Source organism: Geotrypetes seraphini, chromosome 7 (assembly GCF_902459505.1).
Source record: "Geotrypetes seraphini chromosome 7, aGeoSer1.1, whole genome shotgun sequence".
Lineage (NCBI taxonomy): Eukaryota > Metazoa > Chordata > Amphibia > Gymnophiona > Dermophiidae > Geotrypetes > Geotrypetes seraphini.
This window is the reverse complement of record NC_047090.1, coordinates 5,223,901-5,237,674: the sequence shown is the minus strand read 5'-3', so window position 1 is coordinate 5,237,674 and position 13,774 is coordinate 5,223,901. Positions and strand designations below refer to the sequence as shown.

Below are 13,774 nucleotides of genomic sequence, written 5' to 3'. Positions count from 1 at the left end.
ACTTAGAGGGCCTCAGAAAAAATAGTTAATGACTTATTAAAGAAATGACAATTTTGCAAGAGATAAAACTCCTTATAGTTTATAAATATTTCCTTTTGGCTAAGTCTTAATAATAATAATATTGTCATTTATAGCTAAAGAGACATATGATCAAGAAACTGTTTTATTTTACTTTTGTATGATAAACATACCGAGGGCCTCAAAATAGTACCTGGCAGGCTGCGAGTTTGAGACCACTGAGTTAAGGGGAACAGTTAATCTGCTGGCTGGGTTGGAGGACAGAGGGGAGAACAGGACAATCAAGCCATTGTGACATCACTGAGGAGGTTGGCTCTTATTGGTGGAATGAGGCATTATGACATCACAATCTCGGCTCTGCTTCCCAAAGACAAACAGGATGTCATGGATACAGTTAAGGAAGTGGTCTCCAACTCCAACCCTTTGCAGGGCCACATTTGGGATCTGTAGGTACTTAGAGGGCCTCAGAAAAAATAGTTAATGACTTATTAAAGAAATGACAATTTTGCAAGAGATAAAACTCCTTATAGTTTATAAATATTTCCTTTTGGCTAAGTCTTAATAATAATAATATTGTCATTTATAGCTAAAGAGACTTATGATCAAGAAACTGTTTTATTTTACTTTTGTATGATAAACATACCGAGGCCTCAAAATAGTACCTGGCAGGCTGCGAGTTTGAGACCACTGAGTTAAGGGGAACAGTTAATCAGCTGGCTGGGTTGGAGGACAGAGGGGAGAACAGGACAATCAAGCCATTGTGACATCACTGAGGAGGTTGGCTCTTATTGGTGGAATGAGGCATTATGACATCACAATCTCGGCTCTGCTTCCCAAAGACAAACAGGATGTCATGGATACAGTTAAGGAAGTGGTCTCCAACTCCAACCCTTTGCAGGGCCACATTTGGGATCTGTAGGTACTTAGAGGGCCTCAGAAAAAATAGTTAATGACTTATTAAAGAAATGACAATTTTGCAAGAGATAAAACTCCTTATAGTTTATAAATATTTCCTTTTGGCTAAGTCTTAATAATAATAATATTGTCATTTATAGCTAAAGAGACATATGATCAAGAAACTGTTTTATTTTACTTTTGTATGATAAACATACCGAGGGCCTCAAAATAGTACCTGGCAGGCTGCGAGTTTGAGACCACTGAGTTAAGGGGAACAGTTAATCTGCTGGCTGGGTTGGAGGACAGAGGGGAGAACAGGACAATCAAGCCATTGTGACATCACTGAGGAGGTTGGCTCTTATTGGTGGAATGAGGCATTATGACATCACAATCTCGGCTCTGCTTCCCAAAGACAAACAGGATGTCATGGATACAGTTAAGGAAGTGGTCTCCAACTCCAACCCTTTGCAGGGCCACATTTGGGATCTGTAGGTACTTAGAGGGCCTCAGAAAAAATAGTTAATGACTTATTAAAGAAATGACAATTTTGCAAGAGATAAAACTCCTTATAGTTTATAAATATTTCCTTTTGGCTAAGTCTTAATAATAATAATAATATTGTCATTTATAGCTAAAGAGACATATGATCAAGAAACTGTTTTATTTTACTTTTGTATGATAAACATACCGAGGCCTCAAAATAGTACCTGGCAGGCTGCGAGTTTGAGACCACTGAGTTAAGGGGAACAGTTAATCTGCTGGCTGGGTTGGAGGACAGAGGGGAGAACAGGACAATCAAGCCATTGTGACATCACTGAGGAGGTTGGCTCTTATTGGTGGAATGAGGCATTATGACATCACAATCTCGGCTCTGCTTCCCAAAGACAAACAGGATGTCATGGATACAGTTAAGGAAGTGGTCTCCAACTCCAACCCTTTGCAGGGCCACATTTGGGATCTGTAGGTACTTAGAGGGCCTCAGAAAAAATAGTTAATGACTTATTAAAGAAATGACAATTTTGCAAGAGATAAAACTCCTTATAGTTTATAAATATTTCCTTTTGGCTAAGTCTTAATAATAATAATATTGTCATTTATAGCTAAAGAGACATATGATCAAGAAACTGTTTTATTTTACTTTTGTATGATAAACATACCGAGGGCCTCAAAATAGTACCTGGCAGGCTGCGAGTTTGAGACCACTGAGTTAAGGGGAACAGTTAATCTGCTGGCTGGGTTGGAGGACAGAGGGGAGAACAGGACAATCAAGCCATTGTGACATCACTGAGGAGGTTGGCTCTTATTGGTGGAATGAGGCATTATGACATCACAATCTCGGCTCTGCTTCCCAAAGACAAACAGGATGTCATGGATACAGTTAAGGAAGTGGTCTCCAACTCCAACCCTTTGCAGGGCCACATTTGGGATCTGTAGGTACTTAGAGGGCCTCAGAAAAAATAGTTAATGACTTATTAAAGAAATGACAATTTTGCAAGAGATAAAACTCCTTATAGTTTATAAATATTTCCTTTTGGCTAAGTCTTAATAATAATAATAATATTGTCATTTATAGCTAAAGAGACATATGATCAAGAAACTGTTTTATTTTACTTTTGTATGATAAACATACCGAGGGCCTCAAAATAGTACCTGGCAGGCTGCGAGTTTGAGACCACTGAGTTAAGGGGAACAGTTAATCTGCTGGCTGGGTTGGAGGACAGAGGGGAGAACAGGACAATCAAGCCATTGTGACATCACTGAGGAGGTTGGCTCTTATTGGTGGAATGAGGCATTATGACATCACAATCTCGGCTCTGCTTCCCAAAGACAAACAGGATGTCATGGATACAGTTAAGGAAGTGGTCTCCAACTCCAACCCTTTGCAGGGCCACATTTGGGATCTGTAGGTACTTAGAGGGCCTCAGAAAAAATAGTTAATGACTTATTAAAGAAATGACAATTTTGCAAGAGATAAAACTCCTTATAGTTTATAAATATTTCCTTTTGGCTAAGTCTTAATAATAATAATATTGTCATTTATAGCTAAAGAGACATATGATCAAGAAACTGTTTTATTTTACTTTTGTATGATAAACATACCGAGGGCCTCAAAATAGTACCTGGCAGGCTGCGAGTTTGAGACCACTGAGTTAAGGGGAACAGTTAATCTGCTGGCTGGGTTGGAGGACAGAGGGGAGAACAGGACAATCAAGCCATTGTGACATCACTGAGGAGGTTGGCTCTTATTGGTGGAATGAGGCATTATGACATCACAATCTCGGCTCTGCTTCCCAAAGACAAACAGGATGTCATGGATACAGTTAAGGAAGTGGTCTCCAACTCCAACCCTTTGCAGGGCCACATTTGGGATCTGTAGGTACTTAGAGGGCCTCAGAAAAAATAGTTAATGACTTATTAAAGAAATGACAATTTTGCAAGAGATAAAACTCCTTATAGTTTATAAATATTTCCTTTTGGCTAAGTCTTAATAATAATAATATTGTCATTTATAGCTAAAGAGACTTATGATCAAGAAACTGTTTTATTTTACTTTTGTATGATAAACATACCGAGGCCTCAAAATAGTACCTGGCAGGCTGCGAGTTTGAGACCACTGAGTTAAGGGGAACAGTTAATCAGCTGGCTGGGTTGGAGGACAGAGGGGAGAACAGGACAATCAAGCCATTGTGACATCACTGAGGAGGTTGGCTCTTATTGGTGGAATGAGGCATTATGACATCACAATCTCGGCTCTGCTTCCCAAAGACAAACAGGATGTCATGGATACAGTTAAGGAAGTGGTCTCCAACTCCAACCCTTTGCAGGGCCACATTTGGGATCTGTAGGTACTTAGAGGGCCTCAGAAAAAATAGTTAATGACTTATTAAAGAAATGACAATTTTGCAAGAGATAAAACTCCTTATAGTTTATAAATATTTCCTTTTGGCTAAGTCTTAATAATAATAATATTGTCATTTATAGCTAAAGAGACATATGATCAAGAAACTGTTTTATTTTACTTTTGTATGATAAACATACCGAGGGCCTCAAAATAGTACCTGGCAGGCTGCGAGTTTGAGACCACTGAGTTAAGGGGAACAGTTAATCTGCTGGCTGGGTTGGAGGACAGAGGGGAGAACAGGACAATCAAGCCATTGTGACATCACTGAGGAGGTTGGCTCTTATTGGTGGAATGAGGCATTATGACATCACAATCTCGGCTCTGCTTCCCAAAGACAAACAGGATGTCATGGATACAGTTAAGGAAGTGGTCTCCAACTCCAACCCTTTGCAGGGCCACATTTGGGATCTGTAGGTACTTAGAGGGCCTCAGAAAAAATAGTTAATGACTTATTAAAGAAATGACAATTTTGCAAGAGATAAAACTCCTTATAGTTTATAAATATTTCCTTTTGGCTAAGTCTTAATAATAATAATAATATTGTCATTTATAGCTAAAGAGACATATGATCAAGAAACTGTTTTATTTTACTTTTGTATGATAAACATACCGAGGGCCTCAAAATAGTACCTGGCAGGCTGCGAGTTTGAGACCACTGAGTTAAGGGGAACAGTTAATCTGCTGGCTGGGTTGGAGGACAGAGGGGAGAACAGGACAATCAAGCCATTGTGACATCACTGAGGAGGTTGGCTCTTATTGGTGGAATGAGGCATTATGACATCACAATCTCGGCTCTGCTTCCCAAAGACAAACAGGATGTCATGGATACAGTTAAGGAAGTGGTCTCCAACTCCAACCCTTTGCAGGGCCACATTTGGGATCTGTAGGTACTTAGAGGGCCTCAGAAAAAATAGTTAATGACTTATTAAAGAAATGACAATTTTGCAAGAGATAAAACTCCTTATAGTTTATAAATATTTCCTTTTGGCTAAGTCTTAATAATAATAATATTGTCATTTATAGCTAAAGAGACATATGATCAAGAAACTGTTTTATTTTACTTTTGTATGATAAACATACCGAGGGCCTCAAAATAGTACCTGGCAGGCTGCGAGTTTGAGACCACTGAGTTAAGGGGAACAGTTAATCTGCTGGCTGGGTTGGAGGACAGAGGGGAGAACAGGACAATCAAGCCATTGTGACATCACTGAGGAGGTTGGCTCTTATTGGTGGAATGAGGCATTATGACATCACAATCTCGGCTCTGCTTCCCAAAGACAAACAGGATGTCATGGATACAGTTAAGGAAGTGGTCTCCAACTCCAACCCTTTGCAGGGCCACATTTGGGATCTGTAGGTACTTAGAGGGCCTCAGAAAAAATAGTTAATGACTTATTAAAGAAATGACAATTTTGCAAGAGATAAAACTCCTTATAGTTTATAAATATTTCCTTTTGGCTAAGTCTTAATAATAATAATATTGTCATTTATAGCTAAAGAGACATATGATCAAGAAACTGTTTTATTTTACTTTTGTATGATAAACATACCGAGGGCCTCAAAATAGTACCTGGCAGGCTGCGAGTTTGAGACCACTGAGTTAAGGGGAACAGTTAATCTGCTGGCTGGGTTGGAGGACAGAGGGGAGAACAGGACAATCAAGCCATTGTGACATCACTGAGGAGGTTGGCTCTTATTGGTGGAATGAGGCATTATGACATCACAATCTCGGCTCTGCTTCCCAAAGACAAACAGGATGTCATGGATACAGTTAAGGAAGTGGTCTCCAACTCCAACCCTTTGCAGGGCCACATTTGGGATCTGTAGGTACTTAGAGGGCCTCAGAAAAAATAGTTAATGACTTATTAAAGAAATGACAATTTTGCAAGAGATAAAACTCCTTATAGTTTATAAATATTTCCTTTTGGCTAAGTCTTAATAATAATAATATTGTCATTTATAGCTAAAGAGACATATGATCAAGAAACTGTTTTATTTTACTTTTGTATGATAAACATACCGAGGGCCTCAAAATAGTACCTGGCAGGCTGCGAGTTTGAGACCACTGAGTTAAGGGGAACAGTTAATCTGCTGGCTGGGTTGGAGGACAGAGGGGAGAACAGGACAATCAAGCCATTGTGACATCACTGAGGAGGTTGGCTCTTATTGGTGGAATGAGGCATTATGACATCACAATCTCGGCTCTGCTTCCCAAAGACAAACAGGATGTCATGGATACAGTTAAGGAAGTGGTCTCCAACTCCAACCCTTTGCAGGGCCACATTTGGGATCTGTAGGTACTTAGAGGGCCTCAGAAAAAATAGTTAATGACTTATTAAAGAAATGACAATTTTGCAAGAGATAAAACTCCTTATAGTTTATAAATATTTCCTTTTGGCTAAGTCTTAATAATAATAATATTGTCATTTATAGCTAAAGAGACTTATGATCAAGAAACTGTTTTATTTTACTTTTGTATGATAAACATACCGAGGCCTCAAAATAGTACCTGGCAGGCTGCGAGTTTGAGACCACTGAGTTAAGGGGAACAGTTAATCAGCTGGCTGGGTTGGAGGACAGAGGGGAGAACAGGACAATCAAGCCATTGTGACATCACTGAGGAGGTTGGCTCTTATTGGTGGAATGAGGCATTATGACATCACAATCTCGGCTCTGCTTCCCAAAGACAAACAGGATGTCATGGATACAGTTAAGGAAGTGGTCTCCAACTCCAACCCTTTGCAGGGCCACATTTGGGATCTGTAGGTACTTAGAGGGCCTCAGAAAAAATAGTTAATGACTTATTAAAGAAATGACAATTTTGCAAGAGATAAAACTCCTTATAGTTTATAAATATTTCCTTTTGGCTAAGTCTTAATAATAATAATATTGTCATTTATAGCTAAAGAGACATATGATCAAGAAACTGTTTTATTTTACTTTTGTATGATAAACATACCGAGGGCCTCAAAATAGTACCTGGCAGGCTGCGAGTTTGAGACCACTGAGTTAAGGGGAACAGTTAATCTGCTGGCTGGGTTGGAGGACAGAGGGGAGAACAGGACAATCAAGCCATTGTGACATCACTGAGGAGGTTGGCTCTTATTGGTGGAATGAGGCATTATGACATCACAATCTCGGCTCTGCTTCCCAAAGACAAACAGGATGTCATGGATACAGTTAAGGAAGTGGTCTCCAACTCCAACCCTTTGCAGGGCCACATTTGGGATCTGTAGGTACTTAGAGGGCCTCAGAAAAAATAGTTAATGACTTATTAAAGAAATGACAATTTTGCAAGAGATAAAACTCCTTATAGTTTATAAATATTTCCTTTTGGCTAAGTCTTAATAATAATAATAATATTGTCATTTATAGCTAAAGAGACATATGATCAAGAAACTGTTTTATTTTACTTTTGTATGATAAACATACCGAGGGCCTCAAAATAGTACCTGGCAGGCTGCGAGTTTGAGACCACTGAGTTAAGGGGAACAGTTAATCTGCTGGCTGGGTTGGAGGACAGAGGGGAGAACAGGACAATCAAGCCATTGTGACATCACTGAGGAGGTTGGCTCTTATTGGTGGAATGAGGCATTATGACATCACAATCTCGGCTCTGCTTCCCAAAGACAAACAGGATGTCATGGATACAGTTAAGGAAGTGGTCTCCAACTCCAACCCTTTGCAGGGCCACATTTGGGATCTGTAGGTACTTAGAGGGCCTCAGAAAAAATAGTTAATGACTTATTAAAGAAATGACAATTTTGCAAGAGATAAAACTCCTTATAGTTTATAAATATTTCCTTTTGGCTAAGTCTTAATAATAATAATATTGTCATTTATAGCTAAAGAGACATATGATCAAGAAACTGTTTTATTTTACTTTTGTATGATAAACATACCGAGGGCCTCAAAATAGTACCTGGCAGGCTGCGAGTTTGAGACCACTGAGTTAAGGGGAACAGTTAATCTGCTGGCTGGGTTGGAGGACAGAGGGGAGAACAGGACAATCAAGCCATTGTGACATCACTGAGGAGGTTGGCTCTTATTGGTGGAATGAGGCATTATGACATCACAATCTCGGCTCTGCTTCCCAAAGACAAACAGGATGTCATGGATACAGTTAAGGAAGTGGTCTCCAACTCCAACCCTTTGCAGGGCCACATTTGGGATCTGTAGGTACTTAGAGGGCCTCAGAAAAAATAGTTAATGACTTATTAAAGAAATGACAATTTTGCAAGAGATAAAACTCCTTATAGTTTATAAATATTTCCTTTTGGCTAAGTCTTAATAATAATAATATTGTCATTTATAGCTAAAGAGACATATGATCAAGAAACTGTTTTATTTTACTTTTGTATGATAAACATACCGAGGGCCTCAAAATAGTACCTGGCAGGCTGCGAGTTTGAGACCACTGAGTTAAGGGGAACAGTTAATCTGCTGGCTGGGTTGGAGGACAGAGGGGAGAACAGGACAATCAAGCCATTGTGACATCACTGAGGAGGTTGGCTCTTATTGGTGGAATGAGGCATTATGACATCACAATCTCGGCTCTGCTTCCCAAAGACAAACAGGATGTCATGGATACAGTTAAGGAAGTGGTCTCCAACTCCAACCCTTTGCAGGGCCACATTTGGGATCTGTAGGTACTTAGAGGGCCTCAGAAAAAATAGTTAATGACTTATTAAAGAAATGACAATTTTGCAAGAGATAAAACTCCTTATAGTTTATAAATATTTCCTTTTGGCTAAGTCTTAATAATAATAATATTGTCATTTATAGCTAAAGAGACATATGATCAAGAAACTGTTTTATTTTACTTTTGTATGATAAACATACCGAGGGCCTCAAAATAGTACCTGGCAGGCTGCGAGTTTGAGACCACTGATTTAAATGGACTAGAATGGAATGAAAAGCTATACCAGGTGGATATGTTACGAGGTAATATAATGGATGCCTAAATTTTCTTTAGTCTTTTGAACATTCTGGGTTTTTATTTTTGTCACAAACAGCTGAATTTAATTTTTCATAATATTCAGCTGCAAGACCACTAGCACTTTTTTTTTTTGGGGGGGGGGGAAGAGGTGGAATTATCAATAAAGATCCTGTGCTAAAATAACCTGAATTGTGGTAAAATAACCCAACTTAATAGTAGCCCTTCTTGATAACTCCCCCCCCCCCTAAATTTTAGTCAGAGGGCTCTTCATTTTGGTTGATATATAGCCATTCTATCCCACTATTAATGTTCACTCTAATTAGTCTAATTGTTTCACCTAAACATTGGCATTGGCATTTTGGATATTGCATTTTTTTTTTTAGTTTAGTTTAACAGTATTTGTTCATTTTTTTCTTTGCTCGGAATGCCTGAAATATTTTGTATTATGATGTTTGAAGAGGCTTTTTTTTGGCTTGCAGAGATTGATCTTTCATGTATTCTGAATCTGTACATTAGGGCCCTCTTTTACTCAGCTGCGGTAGAGGTATCCACTGCGGCCTGGGGTGCCTAAATGCTCCGATGTTGCTCCAACGCTAATAGGAATTCTAAGAGCAGCATCGGAGTATTTAGCGCTCTGGGCCGCAATAGAAACCTCTGTGAAGGTTTAGTAAAAGAGGAGGGTAAGTTATTATGGGTTATGATGAGCTCCTACCATCCCAGAACTGAAACCAAGGTCTTTTCCTAGTACCGTGTTGCCCCGAAAATAAGACCTGCCCTGAAAATACGCCCTAGCAGGATGACATCATCAATAACGCGGCAGAGTGAATTCATGGGTGGACAAAGCCGAAGCAGCCTGTTTAGAGTGCTGTCAGCCCGACGCTACTTAGGGAGGTTTGTAGGGCTCGCTCACGGTTGGTGGGATTCGGATGGGAGGGAGGGAAGGATGGGGGTTTGGCTTTGGAGGTGGGTGCTTGGGGGGTTCTGCTGCAAAAGGGATGGGAGGGAAGGGAAGATGGGCAAGGGTCCTGCTGCACGAGAGATGGGAGGGAGGGAGGGGAGGAAAGATGCTGAAATATGTGGGGGAGAAAAAGGAAAGAGGAAGAATTGGGGTGAAGGAGAGGAAGGGAGAGATGATCATGTACATACCCCGAAAATAAGACCTAGTGCATTTTTTGGGCCTAAAATTAATATAAGACACTGTCTTATTTTCGGGGAAACATGGTAGAACCAAATTCTGACCAGCAGTACTTTCATTTCTTCTTGCTTTTTTGAGGAGAACAGACCAATCACAGTGCAAAGAAAGATGTAGCAGTTTAATAATGCCCCCTCCCCCCTTTACAAAGCCACATTAGGCTTTTTATCGCTGGCCGCGGTGGTGTTAGCTCCAACATTCATAGAATGTCCGAGTTAATACTGTCGCAGTTGGCGATTAAAAAAACCCTAATGCAGCTTCATAAAAGGGGGCCAAAGGCAGCAGTTGATGAATGCTACACTGTAGTTGCTCAATCGTCTCTTTTGTGTTTAAAGTCAGATTTGGAAAGAGCCGAATGCCTTGTACATTAAACCCCTGTGCATCCAAACTAGCCTCATCTATAAAAGGGGCGCCAGCGTGCAATGTGAAATCAACTTCACGACACTGCTCAGTGGAATGATAGACTAAACGGAATTTAACCCAATCTACTATCACATTATATTGAACAGGATAATTCCACCCGTTCACTCAAGTGAGTCACAGTTCCTTTAAGTCAACAGAAATTGCTTATGTCAAGGCTTAGGAAATTTAGGACCTCATCTGTGGAGCAGGTTTAGACTTGATCAAGCCCCTGAATGACTAGGTTTGCTTGTACCAGTGGGGTCCCTGCTCTTTACTAGAGAATGACACGGTGACAAAATTCATCACCGTTCCCATCCCCGTGGATAACCGCGGGAAATAATCCCATGTCATTTTCTAGTGTCTATTTCAACCTCGGTCCTTCTACACCAGCATTCTTCAAAGCAAAGCTTGCGGGTCAGTGTTTGTGGCCATTCATACTCTGATTCTTATGGGAGCCAAGGATAATGAAGCCATTGTAACATCACTGATGTGATTGGCTCTTAGGCACTGGTGGAATGAGGCATTATGACATCACAATATCTGCTCTGGATACCAGAGACTGTCATTCTGTAGTGTCTGTTTCAACCTCAGTCCTTCTACATCAGCATTCTTCAGAGCAAAGCTTGCGGGTCAGTGGTTGTGGCCATTCATACTCTGATTCTTATGGGAGCCAAGGATAATGAAGCCATTGTAACATCACTGATGTGATTGGCTCTTAGGCACTGGTGGAATGAGGCATTATGACATCACAATATCTGCTCTGGAATGTTGCTGCTCAATCTCAGCATTTTTCAAAGCAAAGCTTGCGGGTCAGTGGTTGTGGCCATTCGTACTCTGATTCTTATGTGAGCCAAGGATAATGAAGCCATTGTGACATCACTGATGTGATTGACTCTTAGGCACTGGTGGAATGAGGCATTATGACATCACAATCTCAGCTCTGGAATGTTGCTGCTCAATCTCAGTATTCTTCAAAGCAAAGCTTGCGGGTCAGTGGTTGTGGCCATTCATACTCTGATTCTTCCCTCTCTCCTTAAAGAATGACATGAAGATGGTTTCCCGCGGTTATCCGCGGGGACGGGAACGGTGATGAATTTTGTCACCATGTCATTCTCTACTCTTTACCTCTGCACAATGATGAGGAGACCTTCCTATTTCTTAGCCTTGGCAATAGATAGTGCTCAAAAGGTACCATAGCAAACCAAAATTCCGGAAATACTTAAATTAAGTTTTAAGGGGGGGGAGGGGGGGGAAAGCCGCAGTGGTGACTTTCCAAGAAAAAGTCAGACTTTTTTCTCCTGGTGGTATTAGGCACCGTCTGGGCTATGGGAGTTCATTTGTTTGATTGTTTTGTAAAGCTTTGAAACGCACATTTGCCTGGCTTATATATCTTGCTTGCTGACGTAGATTTTGCTAGGTCTAATAATACCCATGTGGCTCCAGACCAGCGGTCAAATAAAATCTCACAAAATGATCTAAGTCTCACCAAATTTCTAGTGAGAGAAAAGTCAAGGCAGGGATCTATGAAGGGCTGCTATTTCCTCAGTCAGTGGTGGGAGCTGGAATTGTTCTCGCCCTCTGATTGCTGACAATCAATTTGACTTTGTGCCACCAAGATAAATGCAGAAATAATCAAGAGAGAAAATTAGAAAAAAAAAGGTTTAAAAAAATCAAACCATATGACATAAGATGGAGATAGCGTCAGACCTTGGAATCACTCTTTGTGCCACAGAAAACCAAAATTAAGAAAAAGAAGCAGAACACTGTTGACCCTGTGTTTACTGGTAACTAATATTACTTTGTCACCAGCTCACTTTCTTCTTGTTCTCATCAATGGCAGAAAAACTCTTGGGTCTCTGCAACTGTTCCTTAAGCCAGATTTGAAGTGAAGAAATGGGGATGTTTCTAGAAATCCTTAGATTTCACTCATGGTTTTCTGAGAAAATTTTAAGACAAATTCGGCTTCACTTCTTACAGTGAGTCGATGGAAAGACCATGCCATTGGGACTGGAGTTTCTGTCCTTAAATCTGTGGGTCCGACTCCACACACCTACTCTGTTGGACAGGGTCCATTAACAAATGCCATACTGATGAGGTGTTGTTTTTTTTTTGTTTTTTTTTTTAACTTGTGTCCTCGCTTTGAGTGTACATTATGCAGACTTCACACACAAGACAATAGTTTCCTTTGGTTCGGAGCCCTGAAGTTTTCTGGACAGAATTTCATATGAATACTTTCCCATGCTTTGAATCTTACTTTCAGATGTCATAAGCCCTCACCTTCATCATTAACCAGAGCAAAATCAAGTTGGTGCAACTAGCAGCCTGGCCTCATTCCAGGTATTTGAAGCATGAAATGTTTCAATAGGAAAGACCTTCAAAAAATTAACAAAAAAAAATAAATCAGGCTTCTGGTCATATATGGAATAGGAAAATCAAACAATTTTTAGGTATAAAAATTAAGGTACACGTGGAAAGAACGATCCCAAAAGAGGATCTGACATAGTGCTTCAAAGTCCAAGATGGGTGGGTTCCACCAGCCAGCCTTGCTTCAGACAGTTTGTAAGGTGCTTCAGGTCTCGCAAAGACTGTAGGGAAGCCCTAGCTCCTTGCTTTGCCCTTCCCATGTCGTCACACATTTGTCTACCAAGACCCGTGACGTTCTCCCACAGAGCAGTGCTGAACTGAAGACAGTCACTCAACATTCGTCTTCTTGGTACAGCTGCTCATCCAGCTCCTGGGACTCGAGATGTTCGAGGCGATCTGTCCGGCCACTCATAATCTCGTCAGGGGTTTTCATGAACCTAAGAACATAACAAGCACTTTTGGGGTTACTATATTTGCATTATTAGAGTTTTCAGTATCTGCGTACAATTACCTAAGGCACCTATGTAATGATATGCTTCATTTGTGTATTTATTTTTAACCTTAAATACAGGTGACAGGGCTGGGGGAGAACCCAGTAGCGATATAAATGCTTTTTAACCTGCATTTTGCTCTGTTTAGAAAATGTAGTCTAAGATGAAATTCTTAAAAATGAGCACATGGATTACAAAAAGAAAAAAGAAAAAAAAAAAAAAAGGGAAGATGCAGACTAGTGAGGGATGGCAATAGAAACAAAGAAAAGGATGGTAGTTAAAAGGCCCGTCCAGTCTGCCCGTGCCCTGATGCATCTTCATATAGGCTTTTTGAATTCTGTTACTGATTTTGCCTTTACTGGGAAGCTGTTTTATGTATTCAGAAAATAACAGTAAATATTGAAGAACTAAGGCCAGTACGGTCTGTGTCTGTACATGGCCGTTTAGTGGAAGATGGGCTGGGAGGGTGTAGATGGACCGGAGTGAGCTTGGACGGAGACTTCAGTGGTTGGAACCTAAGAACAGTATTGGGCAGAGCTTTGGATTCTTGGCCAGAAATAGCTAAGGAA

The 13,774-nt window shown here is 40.4% G+C and overlaps 1 protein-coding gene across 3 annotated transcripts in view; it reads right to left on the bottom strand.

The window, feature by feature from the left end:
* Positions 1 to 11,574: 11,574 nt before the first annotated feature.
* The window catches only part of ETV6 (ETS variant transcription factor 6), a 202,804-nt gene continuing 200,604 nt past the window's right edge, over positions 11,575 to 13,774 (bottom strand). For all 3 annotated transcript variants that reach the window (XM_033953336.1, XM_033953337.1, XM_033953338.1), the window contains one exon: positions 11,575 to 13,151. In XM_033953336.1, the coding sequence (XP_033809227.1) occupies positions 13,046 to 13,151 (106 nt within the window). In that variant the 3' untranslated portion in view covers positions 11,575 to 13,045. The remainder of the gene's footprint in view (positions 13,152 to 13,774) is intronic.